This window comes from Eulemur rufifrons, chromosome 16, assembly GCF_041146395.1.
Source record: "Eulemur rufifrons isolate Redbay chromosome 16, OSU_ERuf_1, whole genome shotgun sequence".
NCBI classification, from domain to species: Eukaryota; Metazoa; Chordata; class Mammalia; order Primates; family Lemuridae; genus Eulemur; species Eulemur rufifrons.
Window position 1 is genome coordinate 89,544,179 of NC_090998.1, and position 18,156 is coordinate 89,562,334.

At 38.8% G+C, this 18,156-nt stretch overlaps 1 protein-coding gene across 2 annotated transcripts in view; it reads right to left on the reverse strand.

Annotated features, from left to right (window-relative positions):
- Positions 1-620: 620 nt before the first annotated feature.
- The window catches only part of SLC25A17 (solute carrier family 25 member 17), a 28,905-nt gene continuing 11,369 nt past the window's right edge, over positions 621-18,156 (reverse strand). Inside the window, exons 5-9 of one of the 2 annotated variants that reach the window (XM_069489897.1) lie at positions 10,784-10,900; positions 9,661-9,806; positions 9,479-9,574; positions 6,390-6,472; positions 621-1,953 (exon numbers count right to left, since the gene is read on the reverse strand). In XM_069489897.1, coding sequence (XP_069345998.1) covers positions 1,806-1,953; positions 6,390-6,472; positions 9,479-9,574; positions 9,661-9,806; positions 10,784-10,900 — 590 coding nt within the window. In that variant the 3' untranslated portion in view covers positions 621-1,805. The remainder of the gene's footprint in view (positions 1,954-6,389; positions 6,473-9,478; positions 9,575-9,660; positions 9,807-10,783; positions 10,901-18,156) is intronic. The other variant, XM_069489898.1, reaches the window with a different exon arrangement.

An 18,156-nucleotide genomic window follows, 5' to 3' on the forward strand; every position in this document is an offset into this window, starting at 1 on the left:
TATTCACTCTTGCTAATTGATATATACATAGTGTGATGAGGTCTCACTCTGTCACCCAGGTTGGAGTGCGGTGGCACGATCATAGCTCACTGCAGCCTCAAACTCCTGGGCTCAAGTAATCCTCTTGCCTCAGCCTCCCAAGTCTCTGGTATTACAGGTGTGAGCCACCATGCCCAGCTTAATTTTTATTTTCTAGAACAACACAACGATCTTTCAATTACTACTAGTTTAATAATCATATATTTTGAAATTACCATGGGGACTAAAGAGGGGAAATAAGAGAAAGAAATTTCCACTCTGAAAATTGGACTAAATCCTAAATAATGAGATATTTCATTATTACTTTCTCTGACTGAAACACAGAATTTTTTTTTTGAGACAGAGTCTCACTCTGTTGCCTGAATTACGGACTTATAAATCAAAAATCTGTCATTTTGTTATAGGGACAAAAACTAAATCATAGGAATTCAGAGTTGTTCTACTAATGTTAAGAGAATTTGCTTCTTTAGTGGCTTGAGATGTTTAAATCTACTCCTAGCTACATGATAAAAGTCCTACCATCTTAACAATATGCTATGAGGTGAAAGCAAATGATGACATAGGTAGGACTCCTAGATGTCTTCAGAGGTCATTTTAATACATTAGTCTATCATTTCTTTGAGAACTATCTTTACCTTGGTTTCTATGATTAAAACCAATCACTTCTTCTGTTGGCTCAGGGGCCTCATGGTTCCTGAACTTTAGTGTGGATATGAATCACCCGGGGATCTGGGTAAACTGTAGACTATGAATCACAAGGTTTGGGCTGCATGCAAGCAAGTTCTCAGCTGATGGCAATGCTAATGTCTGATGGACCACACTTTCAGCAAGACTCCAAGGAGTCTTTCATATTCCAAATGAAATAACCTCAATCAGACGTTTATTCTCAAAACATACATCCTACGGCAAGAGTTTATAAAGGGAGATAATATCCCAGGGTTTTATGATTTTTACCATCTGGTTGCAAACCCAATGTAGTACCTCAATAGAGAGCAACTTTTCAAGAATGTCTTTTGTGCTGACAATTTATTGGGGCTTGACTGATTGGGGCCTGTATGGATGGACATAAAACCTCAAGCCTTTTGTAATCAAAGAGTTGATTCAAAATAAATGCTTTAAAAATAATGTCAAACACTAATGAATAAGTGACATTTGTAAATAGTTTATAAGAGAATCATTTGAGATTAATAATTTTCATCTCCCCACAAAATAAATAGCTCATGTACTAAAAGAGACACCTGTCCTTAAGCAGGAGAAAAAAAGCCCAACAAAAATAAAGTCATACCCATGGCACGGTCATAATATTATTTTTAGTGAGGGAAATACCAAGATTAAGACATACAAAAATATCTGAGGAGAACTGCATGTTATTAAATTTGTCCTAAAACCGGGGGAAGAGTTCAGGGAAAGAGAACAGCTGATATGTATAAGAAAAATTGAAATAGAAAGATTACACACTAGAGCAAAATAGTCCATTCCCCTTAACAAAACCAATAAACCTCCACAAACTTTCATTTTTAGGTTTTCAATATTTTCTTTTTATATTAGTCCAACTACCACCCCCAAATCCAACCAGCCATTATAAAAAGTAAGGAGGCAACAGGTTCAGCTGGCTACACTCCCCGTTTACCCTTCGATCCCTTTCAAGCCAGTGAGGGAAAAATTTGTGGTGGAAGGAGTCAGAGTAAAAGGAAAATCGCTTCTCTTCACTCAGAAGGGAAACTCCCCATCTCCAGCATCCTCCATACTTCCCACTGGAAGGCGTGTCAGTGCTTCCCTGCACTCTTCAGCCTCATAACTGTGAAGGTAGCAGCTGTCAGTTTCTCATAAACAAGGAACATGAGAGCAGCAGTGAGTACTGTCTGCAGCAGTTTGGCTTCAAGGCCTTTGTAGAGTCCCATTATTCCAAAACGCCTAAGAGAAAAGAGGTTTGAAAAAACAAAAGTTTTCTTTATAAAAGTCAATTCCTTCATCACAGAAACATGCCTACTACCTGGATAGGTACTTTGATCAAAATAAGCAATGGAGGTTTCAGATTTCAACACAGACTTCTTTTATCAAAGAACTTACCTTTAAAGGTGTCTGGGGACTGATGAAAGTTTAGTATTCATGAACCATCAATACTTTGTTTTTATAGTCACCACTAATTATCAGAATGTTGACAATATCCACTGATAGGATGTAGATCCTAAAATCTCCTAAAACCATCTTAATGACAAAATCTGAGATCTAAGAACATTTAGATCTTCACGTTAATGCTGTCCCAACTCAGTTGTTTCAATTTAACAGTTCCTAGATGGCAGGAAAGCTGCCAACAGGTTTATATCATTTTAGCCTCAAGAGAACTAGAGAAAGAGATAGACACGAAAAGCTACCTGATTCTCAGACTTCCCATCCATTTGATCCTCTAGCCCAGTGATTCTCAAATTTAGCATGCATCTGAATCACCTGACGGGCTTGCTAAAACACTGATCAGGTGTTCCATGCCCAGAGTTCCTAATTCACTAAACTTGGGATGGGACTCAAGAATTTGCATTCTGTACAAGCTCCCAGATGATAAGGATGATGATGCCAGCCTGGGCACCAATCCTTAAGAACCACTGCTCTAATCTCAGAGAAGAATGCTTTGGCTGAACCAAGAATCCAGAGCAAATTATCTCTCCAAAGCTAATTGTGTAGAGTGAATTAATTTCATATGCTAGTTCATCAGCAACTTCAGGGCTATATACAGTATGCAGACTGAGATATTAAAACTAATCAAATGCTCCACTTAGAAGATATTGCTATTAATATATTTTATACATATGCTCTGTGAAACCTATTATTAGAGAGAAATCATGTGATAAAGAGGAATGAAAAGACCAGTCCCATGAATTTCTAGTTCATTGACTAACTTGAATTACGTTAACCCAAGAAACCCAAGAAATTCTACCTCAGTGCTTTTCGAGGTGAGGTCCAACCACATCAGAAGCACCAGGGTTTGTTTAGAAATGTAGATTTCCAGGCCCCACCCCAGAAGGGAGGCATGAACCTGCATTTTAACAAGCACCTCAGGTGATTCTTTTTTTTTTTTTTTTTTTTGAGACAGAGTCTCACTTTGTTGCCCAGGCTAGAGTGAGTGCCGTGGCGTCAGCCTAGCTCACAGCAACCTCAAACTCCTGAGGCCAAGGGATCCTCCTGTCTCAGCCTCCCGAGTAGCTGGGACTACAGGCATGCACCACCATGCCCGGCTAATTTTTTCTATATATATTTTTAGCTGTCCATATAATTTCTTTCTATTTTTAGTAGAGGTGGGGTCTCGCTCTTGCTCAGGCTGGTCTCGAACTCCTGAGCTCAAACGATCCGCCCACCTCGGCCTCCCAGAGTGCTAGGATTACAGGCGTGAGCCACCGCGCCCGGCCTAAGCACCTCAGGTGATTCTTAATCACACGTAAGTTTGGAGAGGCCTGGTAATGGTATACTACACTATCCATTATAGTAGTCGCTAGCCATGTGTGCCAATTAACATTTTTAAAAAATTAAAAATTCAGTTTCTCTACAGAAACTCAGGTGTGTTAGGGAAATAAAAAAATAAATAAAATAAATAAATAAAGAAAAATAAAGAAAAAAAAATTCAGTTTCTCAGTTGCACTGGGAATATTGCCAGTGGCAACCCTACTGGACAGTACAGACATTTCCACTATTGCAGAACATTCTAATGGACAGAATGAAAGCTCTTTATTTATTCAGTCCTTCCTGAGTACTTACTGAGCATCTGACTTTGAACATCTGACTCTGCCTCTATCTGTTTGGTATATCTGTCACTTTTTCTCTACATCTGTTTCCTGATCTGCCAAATAATCATTCTTCTACATCTATAAGGTTGAGTGAGAGCCAAACAAGATAAAGATGTGAAAACACACTGGATTTGAAAACTATATAACCCCATAGATTTCCATTTAACACTCCCTTCTTAACTTTCTTGTTAACATATCTTTCTTTAATCTCCCAATGCTGGTAGAAACGGAAATTGGTATTACATTTTTGGGGCAATCTGGCAATGTCTATCAAACTTTTCTATGTTCAAACTCCTTAACTAGGTAATTTCACTAGTTAAAGGAATTTTCTCTACAATTATAATCAGTCATATGTACAGAGCTAAATTTATGGGCTGTTCATCATCAATGTTTGTAAAGGCAAAGACCTGGAAACAACCTACATATCCATCAATAAGTATTGGTAAATAAATCAGGTCATATTATGTAATAGGAAACTAGGCAGTCACTACAAAAAATAAGATTAAGTTTACAGATATCAATGTGACAGGATGTTTGTGATATTGAGTTTATAAAAACACAAGTTGCATATATATGTTGCAAATATATATTTTATATAATATTCTGGAAATATATATACTCAGCCATTAACGGTGACTACCTTTTGTAAAAAGAATAAGGAGAGAAGAAAACAAGGATTATGTAGGCATGTACTTATACCTTTTACTGAAGTTTAACTGACCTCAATTTGATGAGTTTTGACTTATATATTAATATATACTCATGAAACCATCAACACACTCAAGATAGTGAACATATCCACCGCCCCTGAAAGTATCCTCATATCCTTTATAATTATTCCCTTCCTCTGCCTATGCTGGCCCCAGGTAACCACTGACTTTGTCAGTTTTGATTAGTTTGCATTTTCTAGAATTTTATAGAAGTGGAATAATACAATATGAATTCTTTTTTGTCTGATTTCTCACACTCAGCATAATTATTCTGAGATTCTTCCATGTTGTTACATGTATCAATAATTTCTTTCTTATGTCCATGTAGTCTTCTACTCTATGGATATATCACAACTTATGTTTCACCCAATGATGGACATTTGGGTTGTTTTTAGTTTTTAACCCTTACAAATAAAGCTGTTATTAACATTTGTACACAAGTCTTTGTGTAGGCATATACTTTCATTTCTCTTGGGTAAATACCTTGAAGTGGAATGGCTTGGTCCTATAGGAGGTGTATGTTTAACTTTTTAAAGGAAATGCTTTCTAAAGCATTTGTTACACTATTCTACATTCCCACCAGTAACATAGGAAAGTTCTGCTTACTTCACACCCTTCCCAACATTTTGTATGGTGAGAATTTTTTACCTTATACCAATTCTTTATCTTTGATTTTATTTTTTTAAACCATGCATATTCTATTTTTATAATAAATTTTTTTCAAAGTATCTTCTATCTAGAAACAATAATAAAGTTATAGCAGCTTCTGCTTCAAAGGAAGTCCCTGACTTATCTGACTTCCCTGTCAGTTTCTTTAAATGAAAACAGGGAAATGACAATAGTTCTTGCCTCACAGAGCTAGTGTTAGGATTGATATTACTCACATACAGCATGTAACTTAGTGTCTGCCATATGGCAAACCCTCAGAAATGTTAAGTTATTCTTACATCATCATCATCATCATTATTACTTTTTTTTTTTTTTTTGAGACAGAGTCTTACTCTGTCGCCCAGGCTAGAGTGCCATGGCATCAGCCTAGCTCACAGCAACCTCAAACTCCTGGGCTCAAGCAATCCTTCTGCCTCAGCCTCCTGAGTAGCTGGGACTACATTACTCTTTCCAATCCGCTCTCTCTTCTCCACTAATACTACTACTACTGCTAACTCTATAAGCAGATATTATATTTCCAAGAGAGGTCATGGGGTGTGCCATTGATGAGCACCACTCAAGCAGATTAGATTATAAGAGGTTCCCTTTATGAAGGAGTTCTACATATCTGTAACTAACAAAGAATAAGTACCTGAACTTTTCCATGCTTCCATACTTTCCCAAAATGGTGTCTTTCTTTTGTTTGTTTTAAAGAGACACAGTCTCGCTCTGTCACCCAGGCTGGAATGCAGTAGTGCAACCACAACTCACTGCAACCTCAAACTCCTAGGCTCAAGCGATTCTCTCACCTCAGCCTCTGAGTAGCTGGGACTACAGGTGTGTGGGATCAGCTCTGGCTAAATTTTTTTTTTTTTTTTTGGAGAGATGAGGTCTCTGATTTTTAAAATTTTTTTTTGTAGAAACAGGGTCTCTCTATGCTGCCCAGGGTGACCTGAAATCCCTGACCTCAGGTGATCTTCCCTCAGCAGCCTCCCAAAGTGCTAGGATTACAGGGATGAGGCACCATGCTCAGGCCGAAATGCTGTCATATTATAGCAAGCTCCTAAAATGAGAAATGTCTGAGCACAGCATTCAAGACAGGTTTTTGAGGCTGCCACTGCCAAGGCAGTAGTGTAAGAGAAGCAAATCCAGCCATTCCTCGGTAGAGACAGGTGCTGACAGAGTAGACAGAAGGTGAAGCATCTATAAAGCTCACCTTACTCGTTGGTGAAGAAGATAGAGAACATTTCGAAGACTTCCCAGTGTTCTGTTTTCTGGGTTTAGTCTGTGACGTCCAAACTGAGAAAGAAGAAAAAAAAAGTTACTGTTTATTATTACTGCCTTTTAAAATCTTAATTTCTGGCCAGGCATGGTGGCTCATGCACGCCTGTAATCCTACTACACTGGGAGGCCGAGGCAGGCGGATCATTTGAGCTCAGGAGTTCGAGACCATCCTGAGCAATAGCCAGACCCCGTCTCTACTAAAAATAGAAAGAAGTTAGCTGGACAACTAAAAACATGTAGAAAAAATTAGCCGGGCATGGTGGCGCATGCCTGTAGTCCCAGCTACTCGGGAAGCTGAGGCAGAAGGATTGCTTGAGCTTCAGGAGTTTGAGGTTGCTGTGAGCTAGGCTGATACCACGGCACTCTAGCCCAGGTGACAGAATGAGACTTGTCTCAAAAAAAAAAAAAAAAAAAAAAGATAATTATGGAAAAAATTCTATCTTACAAGAAAAAAAAATGCTCAGGATGATGATTTAGTTATTGATGGTATGGCTTCATAACTTCCACTTCTTTAGGAAGTTCTGCTAAGCACTAATCTATTAGAATCTCTGCAGTCTAAGCTCTTTACATTATATATTTACATCATAAAAGTGTTAAAATACATTTATGTGAATGCTACTGAATCCTTTATGTTAAGTACCAATTCAAAAATAATATATTAGTAAAAATACTTTTTAAAAAAATAATAATTATTTTGAACTGAAATAGTAGCATCCCCATTTTATCTAGCAATAAGTCTTTTGAACTTTTTCTCTAAAACAGATCTTTTGTTTTTTGAGATAGAGTCTCACTGTGTTGCCCGGGCTAGAGTGCCATGGCGTCAGCCTAGCTCACAGCAACCTCAAACTCCTAGGCTCAAGTGATCCTCTGGCCTCAGCCTCCCAGGTAGCTGGGACTACAGGCATGTGCTGCCATGCCTGGCTAATTTTTTCTATATATTTTTAGTTGTCCGCCTAATTTCTTTCTAATTTTAGTAGAGACGGGGTCTTGCTCTTGCTCAGGCAGGTATAAAACAGATCTTGAGGTCATGCGAGGTGGCTCATGCCTGTAATCCTAGCACTCTGGGAGGCTGAGGCAGGAGGATCACTTGAGGTCAGGAGTTCCAGACCAGCCTGAGCAAGAGCGAGACCCTGTCTCTACTAAAAACAGAAAAATTAGGCCGGGCGAGGTGGCTCACGCCTATAATCCTAGCACTCTGGAAGCCCGAGGCGGGTGGATCGCTCAAGGTCAGCAGTTTGAGACTAGCCTGAGCAAGAGCGAGACCTCCATCTCTACTAAAATACAAAGAAATTATCTGGCCAACTAAAATATATATATAGAAAAAATTAGCTGGGCACGGTGGTGCATGCCTATAGTCCCAGCTACTCGGGAGGCTGAGGCAGAAGGATTGCTTAAGCCAAGGAGTTTGAGGTTGCTGTGAGCTAGGCTGACGCCATGGTACTCACTCTAGCCCGGGTAACAGAGCAAGACTCTATCTCAAAAAAAAAAAAAAGAAGAAGAAAAATTAGCTGGGCATGGTGGCACACACCTATAATACCAGCTACTTGGGAGGCTGAGGCAGGAGAAATGCTTGAGCCCAGGAGACAGAGCAAGACTCTGTCTCCAACAAACAATAAAAAAAGGTCTTGAATCTGTTCTCGTCCTATCTCTCCTCTCCACTGCTACCACCCTAGTCTAAGGCCACCATCCCCTCTCACCTGTATCACTGAAATGGCCTAAGTGCCCCAGCTTTCTCTCTTAGCTTTCTGACTGACCAATTTACCGTATAACAGCCACAACAATTTTCCTGAATTACAAATCACATCACATACTTCCCAGCTTAAAGCCCTTCAAAGGCTTCCCACTGCACTGAGAATAAAAATCTAGACTCCTCACCTACAGCTTCCAGTTACATTTCTAATTTCACGCTGATCCACGCTCTAGCCACAGAGGCCTCCTTTCAGTTCCTAGGATGGGCTGCCCCAAACTCTTGGCACATCATACTCCCTCTACCTCGAATTCATTTTCCTTTATTCTTTGCATGGCTGGGCCCTTATCTTCCTTTGTATCTTAATTTAAATATTCCTCCTCAAAGAAGCCCAGCCCAAATCATGCTAGCTAAGATCCCTACCACGTCCTCTCCATTAAACCACAAAACATGTTCACTTCCTTTACAGCTCTTTTTTCAATTTGTAATTACCTACTTATTTTGCTTATTTACCTGTTCATTCACTCTCCCACTATCTCCATGAGGGCAGGGATTATGGCTGTTTTATTCACCATAGTATACCCAACTCCTCCCATAGGATGGATGCTTAATAAGTATTTGAATGGATAAATGATTGAATGAATGAAGAAACAAATTTCAGAGTGGGTGAATGAGTAAAGAGAAAAAAAAAGAAAGAGGAAAAAACAGAAATTTGAAAGTGCTTCAGAAAAGCTAAATTATGAAATCCTCCTGAGTGAACTGAAGGAATGAACATCTGATTTTATAAAGAATAATCTGCCCTAGAGCACCAAGTAAATCAACTTGAATGAGAAGGAAGCAAATTTACACTTTCCTGAGGTACTTAAAGAATGTTTCTTGCTCTGTCACCCTGGGTAGAGTGCAGTGGTGTCATCATAGTTCATTGCAAGCTCAAACTCCTGGACTTAAGCGATCCTCCTGACTCAGCCTCTCGAGTAGCTGGGATTACAGGTATGCACCACCACCACCGCCAGCTAATTTTTTTCCCTATTTTTAGTAGAGACAGGGTCTCATTTTTGATCAGGCTGGTCTCGAACTCCTGACCTCAAGTGATCCTCCCGCCTCAGCCTCCCAAGAGCGTTAAGATTACAGGCGTGAGCCACCGCATGACATTTGGGTCTTCTGAGACATTGTGTTACCTATGAAATCACAAATGGAACTTCATTCCAAACCAAACAGAAAACCAACTGACAGCCAGCCTGGTTAGCAGAATATCAAAGAAATGGAAAAAAATGAAGAGACCACATATGTTAGAATGTTGTTTGACTAAATGCAGGGAGAACCCCAGCACTTACCCTCAGAATTGACTGTACCGTCTGCATGGGATAGGTGACTGTGGTGGCAATCGCTTTGGCTATTGCACCAATGATGAACACATCCAAAGAAGAAAGCTGGAAAGCAAAGAAAGAACAAACCATATCAATCCAAAGAAGAAGGTGTCAGAGATTATTTGGCTGCTTTCCAAACCAGGGATTACCTTCATCCGTTTCTTCAAAAGTTGCCGTTTTAAACCTTCATAGAACATGAATTGGATGGCAGGATTGAAGACCAACAGCAAGGAGGGAAATGTGCCATTCCATAAAGCCAAGATTCCTTCATCTCGAATGATCTGGTGAAAAGCATCTAAGCAAGAAATCAGGGACTTTTGAAAAGCATAATGATAATCCCCTAACTATAGAAGAAAACATGAATTCTGTCCAAATATACCCAGAACACAAACCACATTGGCTCCATAAAGATTTCCTTCTTGCAATGATATTCTGGGGGCAAGTTTATCAGCTAACTACTGTTTGATAATCAGATACTGACAGTCACCAAGTTATTTAGAGACCAACTTCAATCACAGGCAACTCTTCCTGACAATCTGGGCTTAGAATGTCAACTTTTCCTAAGTAATTATCACCACTACTGGGAATTCCGTATTATACACAATTGTGAACTAAGCCCACATGTTTCACAACAAAGTCTAGTACAACAAAAGATAAGATCCTAGAGACCATTATAGTGGATGTGACTTATAAGAAAACTACCATTCTCATTACAAAGATTAACACGTGAGAATGGAGAAGCTGGCAATGTGGTACTATTAAAAAGCAAAAGCTCAAACATATCAGATACCAATTTGGTATCTTTATCCAAGGACAGCACAAGAAAAAAAAAGTATAGATTATTACTCAAAAATATTCATCCCCTCCTATCTATACTGCTTGGGAGCAGTATACTTCTCTACCCCTTCTCTACTTCTCTTGGGCGTGGCCATGTTAATGTGCTTTGGCCATTAGAATGTCAGCAGTCAAGGTGCAAACAGAGCCCTGAAATATGCTTGTAGCATTGGGTGTGTCTTTTGTGCTTCTGCCACCACAATATGCTCACGCTGGTCCCAAGAAGAGGAAGGGAGACGTGGAGCTAAGACTCTCAGGCTTGGGTCAGCCTAGATGAGTCAAATTCCTGTCAATCTACAGACACATGAGCTAAACAAATGTTACCAATGGATGCTGAGATTTGAGGTTGTCTGCTATGTAGCTTTATTGTGGCAATAGATTCCAGATGCAAAGAGGAAAGAAAACCCTTAAATAGGAACTCAGCCAAGAGACACTTACCAATAATACCTTTGTAGTTGGTGGGTACAATGTCTTCATTCCTAAATTTTGCTCCTTGCAGCTTCAGCCTGGTGTTTACCACCCACAGTGGAGTTGTTAGCAACACATTCACCACTCCTTTAAAAAGAAAGAGGGAGAGACAAAAGGAAAGCAAAATATAACCCTTTAAGCTTTTCCGTCTTAAAGCCACATACCAATGTTCCATTTATACCTCTTGCCACTGACCTCCTAGAAGACCTAGAGTAAGGTATCTCTTTGTGTCAGGGTACAACACAAGCCACTACTGTTAGAAGCAATTTGGAAGCTTCGCTGATAGCAAATGGCTGGCAGCAGCACCTCTCCACATGAAAAGAGTAATGAGTTTCCTCATTTGTACGATAGGAGACAATCTACTTACAAATGTATATAGCATTCAAAGTAGCAATTTTGATATAGTTTTAAATACAGTTTTAACATAACATCTTTAGAGAGAGGAAGTGTCTTATAGATAACATGCTAAGTCCATGACAATATTAGATCAAACACACAATTTACAACTCTCACATTAAGGAGCTCACATGGTTTTGAGTGAGTATGGATTTTGTACAATGGGTGACAGGTGAGGGGAAAGGTGACATTTCAAAGTGCCTTAAAGTGTAGAAGCTCATCGAAGAGTTCCTGATTGCTTAGACAATTAGGATAGGCAGGCAGCAAGCAGCAGCTATGAAGTGTCACAAAACATCTGAAACAGCTTCACAACCATCAGGATCCTTACAAGCTTAAGATGGGGATCGTGGCCCCCCAAGGTTGCCTCAGAGTGGAACAATACAATGAGCCAGGTGCTTCTTTTTTGAAAACACATGATTCCAATTTAACACCATCTTGAGATATTAAAATATTCCTCATCAGTCCTGAAATGATTAAAAAAATACCAGACAGAATTGTAACAAAGTGCCTGACACATGGCATATACTTTGTAAATATTTGTTAATTAAATAATTGAACAAATGAACCAATGAACAAACTGCAACAAGCACACATCAAGCTACACATCGAGCTATCTGGTTCCAGTCATGATATAAAGAACCAAGAGGCACAATCTTAAGAGAGAAATCTTTTTACTAAAAGTCACTTATACACAACTGGAAAAAGAATGTTTTGATTTAAGGAATCTCAAAACATTCTATAAAGAAAAGACAGTTTAACCAAGGATAAACTTGGTGAAACCTCCAAGAGATTTAAATTCAAATTTTTCATTTGTTGTATACAGTTGCTAAAGCAAGATATTTTGCTACCTAATGCCCATAAGAACATTATGAGAACACATTTCTCATGAGGACAATACCAAATACTTTTATGAGTTGTATTGTTACATTTTTATAGATTTACATATCATGGAGTCATCGTTAGTCATGACTTAATATATTCATACATTGTCATTTGAGGCATTGATCATAATCTGAAAAATTCTTACCTATAGATTCTTACTAGTCTTATTTTTTTTTTTTTTTGAGACAGAGTCTCACTCTGTTGCCCAGGCTAGAGTGCTGTGGCATCAGACTCGCTCACAGCAACCTGAAACTCCCGGGCTCAAGCAATCCTCCTGCCTCAGCCTCCCGAGTAGCTGAGACTACAGGCATGCGCCACCATGCCCGGCTAATTTTTTCTATATATTTTTAGTTGTCCATATACTTTCTTTCTATTTTTAGTAGAGGCAGGGTCTCGTTCTTGCTCAGGTTGGTCTCAAACTCCTGAGCTCAAACGATCCACCCACCTTGGCCTCCCAGAGTGCTAGGATTACAGGCGTGAGCCACTGCGCCCGGCCTAGTCTTATTTTTAAAAAGCACCAGTGTCTCAGAGGCCAAGATGGAAGCGTATTAATACATGCCCATTTGCCCAGATTTTAGAATGTATTCCTATTCAATGCAATGCACACTTCACTAAACAGAAAAACTAATGGCCAGATTTGTTTTAAGAGAAAAGGAAGACACAGGAAAGCTCAGGAGCAGAGATCACAAGCTTCCATGGATACTGAAGAAAGGCATACCTTTCTAAATAAATGAAATATGTTGCCCATTAAATAAATTCTTTAGAAATCAAAATTCCCTTCATGTTCTATTCAAGAGGTAGGCACATACAAAACACTTAGGAGGCAATACAGCTAAGATTAAGATTTAACCATTATTTAAAATTCTGCTTTCATAGCCCCATTATTAACACAAACGGAAAGACTGAAAGGATTCTTCTAAAGGACAACCTCAAGTACAAAAATGAACTACATTATTTAAATGAGAGAATATAAAGTCCTTGTAGAAACATTTTTTATTTCAAAGATTTTTGTCTGAGAAGTTCAAGTACTTTTTTCATTCTCTAAGCCAAAATAGATGGAGGGATATTTTTTAACCACTATCATTTTATGAGTTCTAAGAAAAGCCACTCAAATACTTGAGAACTCCAAATTTTACTAAAACTTGCAACCTATATAACCAAGCAAAGGACAAACATTCCACTGAGGAGAAACATGTCAGAAACCATTCATGAGTACCGATTCCAACTCTTACTAATGCCTAAAAGGCTGAAAGGGTAAAGAAAGCTATCTGCTTATTTATGAGCCCATGTAGAACACTCTTCTGCCAGTTCCAAACTGTGGATGCTACTTCAGCTCTACGATGGGAATGCTAATTAATATCTTACCTATCTAAGGACAGGAGATTATCTCCTAATTCTAATGTCTATAATTCTATTTTCTTTTTTTTTGGTTTGGTAAGAAATCATTTACAAGAAAACATAACCAAAATTAAGAGATGAAGAACAGTAAAAATTATTCCCCAAATCAAAGAACAATTGGAACATAGCTATTTACTCCTGAAATCTTGAAAACAAATAGTTTTATCAGCAGCAAGTCTCCTTTATTTGGAGAGAAAACACACATGAAGTATGCTAATTGAGTATGAACTTTTGGGAAACAGGTACACTCACTAGTCATGTAAGAACAAAGCCACAAATCTAACTAACCACTTGACTCCTTAAAAAGGAATAAAACTTGACACAAAACAGGGACACACCTGTCTTGCTAGATTTAAGGTCGAAGGGCAGGAAATACATTCTGAAATATCACAACAATGATAATACCATTGGCATTAAAAAAGAGCTAGTGGTAAAAATTCCAATTTCATAAAAATGATAAGTGTCTCTTCATCTAAGTTATCTGTAAGGTTCTTTTCCCAAATTCTTTCCCAGGGCATTAAGCTTTATGGGCTTTCTTTCTGTGAAAATACAATAAAATAATAAATTTCTAAGTTTCAAGTAGAATTTGAATACCAACAATGCTGTTCCTAGTTCTCCTTGGAGATAATAAAACTGATTTCTTCAGTGATTATAATACTATGACAGGGCTCACTGCAAGAAGAGAAAAAGCTGTTCTAATTGAAAACTAAAAATAAAATCGTAAGCACCTCCTCCCAGAAAAACCTTAAAACTGAGTTCCCAGCCAGGAAGGGAAGGGAGGTCAGACTTGCTTGTTACACCCTCTCCCTTTTGGAGTTTAGACCAATCGCAAACTGGACTCAAGGCCATACAAGGCAAATGTTAAGTAATGCCTGCAGGCCATCAATTTACTTAAAAGATCACTTTGAGTACATTGTGCCTTGGTCTATAATTAACAGAGTTCCTTATCTTAAAACATTCCTTTCTACTGATTCCAAGTCTTTAAAGGAAGCTTTATTTCTTTAACCAATTACAAATCAAAGAATCTTTGAACCTACCTACCACCTGAAACATTCTCCCTTGGAGATATCCCACCTTTTTGGGCCAAATCAACGTATGCCTTCCGTGTATGATTTATGATTTTGTCCGCAATTCTTGTCTCCCTAAAATGTATAAAACCAAAATGTAACCTGACCACCACGGGACCACTTACTTGAGGTTTCTTGGGTATGGCTCCCCAGGCCATGGTCACATACTCGGCTCAGGGTAAACCTCTGTAAATGACTTTACAGAGTTTGGTTTTTTTCCATTAACATAATCACTATAAAAATATGTATACATAAAGATATAAAAACGTGTTATTGAGAGAAGTTTAAAACTTCAAAAGCAATTCCCTATCTTCAGAAAAATAAAGGACCTATAATCAGATAATCTCAGAATTACAAAGGATTATAAAATTCTTTAATCCAGGGTCTTTCAACTATGACAATATTGACATTTTGGGCTGGATAATTCTTTGCTGTATATGTAGGTTATTGTGCAGGATGTTTACCAATATTCTTGGCCTCTACCCACTAGATGCCACATTTGACCCTGTGGGTCAAGATCAGCCTCCGTTGAGAACCACTTATCTAAACCAATCACCAAGTGATTGTTCACATTTATTTATTTATTTTTTTGCAACAGAGTCTCACTCTGTTGCCTAGGCTAGAGTGTCATGGCATCAGCCTAGCTCACAGCAACCTCAAACTCCTGGGCTCAAGGGATCCTCCTGCCTCAGCCTCCCGAGTAGCTGGGACTATAGGCATGTGCCACCATGCCTGGCTAATTTTTTCTATACATATTTTTAGCTGTCCATATAATTTCTTTCTATTTTTTTAGTAGAGATGGGGCCTTGCTCTTGCTCAGGCTGGTCTTGAACTCCTGAGCTCATCCACCTGCCTTGGCCTCCCAGAGTGCTAGGATTACAGGTGTGAGCCACCGTGCCCGGCTGGAGTAGTACTTTAAATTTAATTAATTCGCTCAATGTTTAAACAGCACCTTATATGTACCAGGCAATGTGCTAAGATACTGGGGATGCAGAAATAACAAAAATGTAATCTCTGCCTTTAAGGAGCTTATTATTTAATAAAAGATAAAGACTATGCAGGCTTATACAGTAGAGCAAGCACTAAGACAGAAGTAGATACTGTGCTGGAGCACAGAGGAAGGGCACCTAACCCAGAATAAAACCTGGGGGTGGTGGGTATGGGAAGCAGGGAATGATTACTGAAGAAGAGGTAGCTGAGAATAAAAGGAGGAATAGGAGTTAATAAGATGAAATAAGCAGTAAGACTGTTTCAGACAGACCGCAGTCACTGTAGAGGAATGGAGTTACTAAATGGCACGGTACAGTCAAAGAATCACAGTTTGGCATGGGAGGCTACCCATACCTATAAATAGGACGTGTGACAGATGATGCGCACGATCAACATAGACGTTGTATGTCAGGCTCTGCTTGTATGTCAACCATAATCCCACCCTTCTTTCACATACTCAAGAAAACAGTTCAGGATTATCACAGTGGGATCTCTTTCGATCAGCTCCCCATAATGGACTCATCAGATAACCTGTGTTCTTTCCTCTATAAGACATACTGACATTTGCCACAGCACACCAGATACTTGTGACCAGGAGACTACTTGCTAGGATGCCCATGCTCCTCTATTTCTATCCAGAGTTCACACTTACCAAGAGTCAACTGTCTTTTCTCAAACCTGCTTATGCCAATTGTATCTGTTACCAGAAGCAAAGCATTGTAGGTAGGGTTATGTAAGAAAAAAGCACAAAACTCCCAACAGTGAACCCATATGCCAAGAAAAAGCCTTGGCCATACAACAAAAAAAATTGAGGAGTATATATTCACATATCTTAAGTTAAAATACAATACTTAAAGTAAGTAGACTATTTATAATATTTCCTACTTTAACTGACCTTTAAAAACTAACTGCCCTACTACCACAGTCCAGCTGTGTTAGGTATGGGGGAGTCTAATGTAATTATAAATTATAAGAATTAGAAAGGAAACAAGGAGGGCACAGTGAGAGAGAATAACATGGGGGTGATGTGTACCTGGTAGGAAATGGGATGTCAGACACAGCAAATAAACAGCTTTGGACAATTTCAAAAGCACTGGATTTCATCATTGTAGCCCATGAATTAGTAGTTTCATGGAAAGTTACATGAATTTGTTCCTGACAGTGAGTGATAACCTTTTTTTTTTTTTTTTTTTTTTTGAGACAGAGTCTCACTCTGTTGCCCAGGCTAGAGTGAGTGCCGTGGCGTCAGCCTAGCTCACAGCAACCTCAAACTCCTGAGCTCAAGCGATCCTCCTGTCTCAGCCTCCCGAGTAGCTGGGACTACAGGCATGCGCCACCATGCCCGGCTAATTTTTTCTATATATATTTTTAGCTGTCCATATAATTTCTTTCTATTTTTAGTAGAGGTGGGGTCTCGCTCTTGCTCAGGCTGGTCTCGAACTCCTGAGCTCAAACGATCCGCCCACCTCGGCCTCCCAGAGTGCTAGGATTACAGGCGTGAGCCACCGCGCCCGGCCGAGTGATAACCTTTTAAATGCATATATATAAAAACTATGGTAATCTAAAATGATTAAAATAAAGGTATTACAAATAATTGGTTTCAAGTATGGAAGATGATACTAGATTGCCATTTGTTGTAATTATGTAAAAAACAGTTCCTTCTGTATAGAATTTATTCTATTTTTTTTCTGCAAGTGAACAAATCTCAAACTTGAGTTCTTTGAGTTATGACACTATTTGAAAACTACTCTCCTAGAAAGGCTACTTGGGCAGGACTGTGCAAAATAGGTTAGGGAGGAAGAACTCAAAGGCAAGGAGATCAGACTAGTGCAATAGTCCAGGTGAGAGATGAGGCTTGATTCTGGGAAATGATTATGGATATGGAGAAAAAGGAATCGACCCAAGAGATATTTAGGAGATAGAGCAATGGTTCTTGATGACCGAGCAGATGTGTAGGGTAAAAGGGCATGAAGAGCCTATGAGACCCCTAGACTTCTATCCTGAGTTATTTACCTACAACTATTCATTCATTTCCTCCAAGAATGAAATTTATGTGAAAGCTGGTCCAAGTGAAAGTTAATTAGATCAAAATCAAATCAAGACTAACCTAAGAATATTAATCAGAAGAAAGACTCAGAGCCCATACCAAAAAACAGATCAGTGGCCTCAAAACAGGTGGAAAAGAGGACTTGTGGGCTGTGAATACTCCTTGCCTGGTAATTATTTTCCAATCGAGTAATTTTAATTTCAAACAGACATTTACAGTATTCTACTGTATGGCCCTAAAATTAGTAATTTCTCAAAGAATATAAAAAAGTGATTCCACAAAATACTGACACTAAACAGGCAACATTTAAATCAATTAATTTGGTTACAAACTGAAATGGATGAACACTAAAAAATCATGGGAAAGAGATCTATTTTCTTTCTACTTCTTTAATAAGACTCTGACTAGTTTATTCTTTTGGTCATTCAGCAAATATTTCCTGAGCACCTACCACATGCCAGGCACTGATCTGACTGGGAATACAGCAAAGGGGGGAGAGATATGTTTTTACATATATAAGATACTTGCTCTTATGGAGCTCACATTCCATTAAATGGAGACAG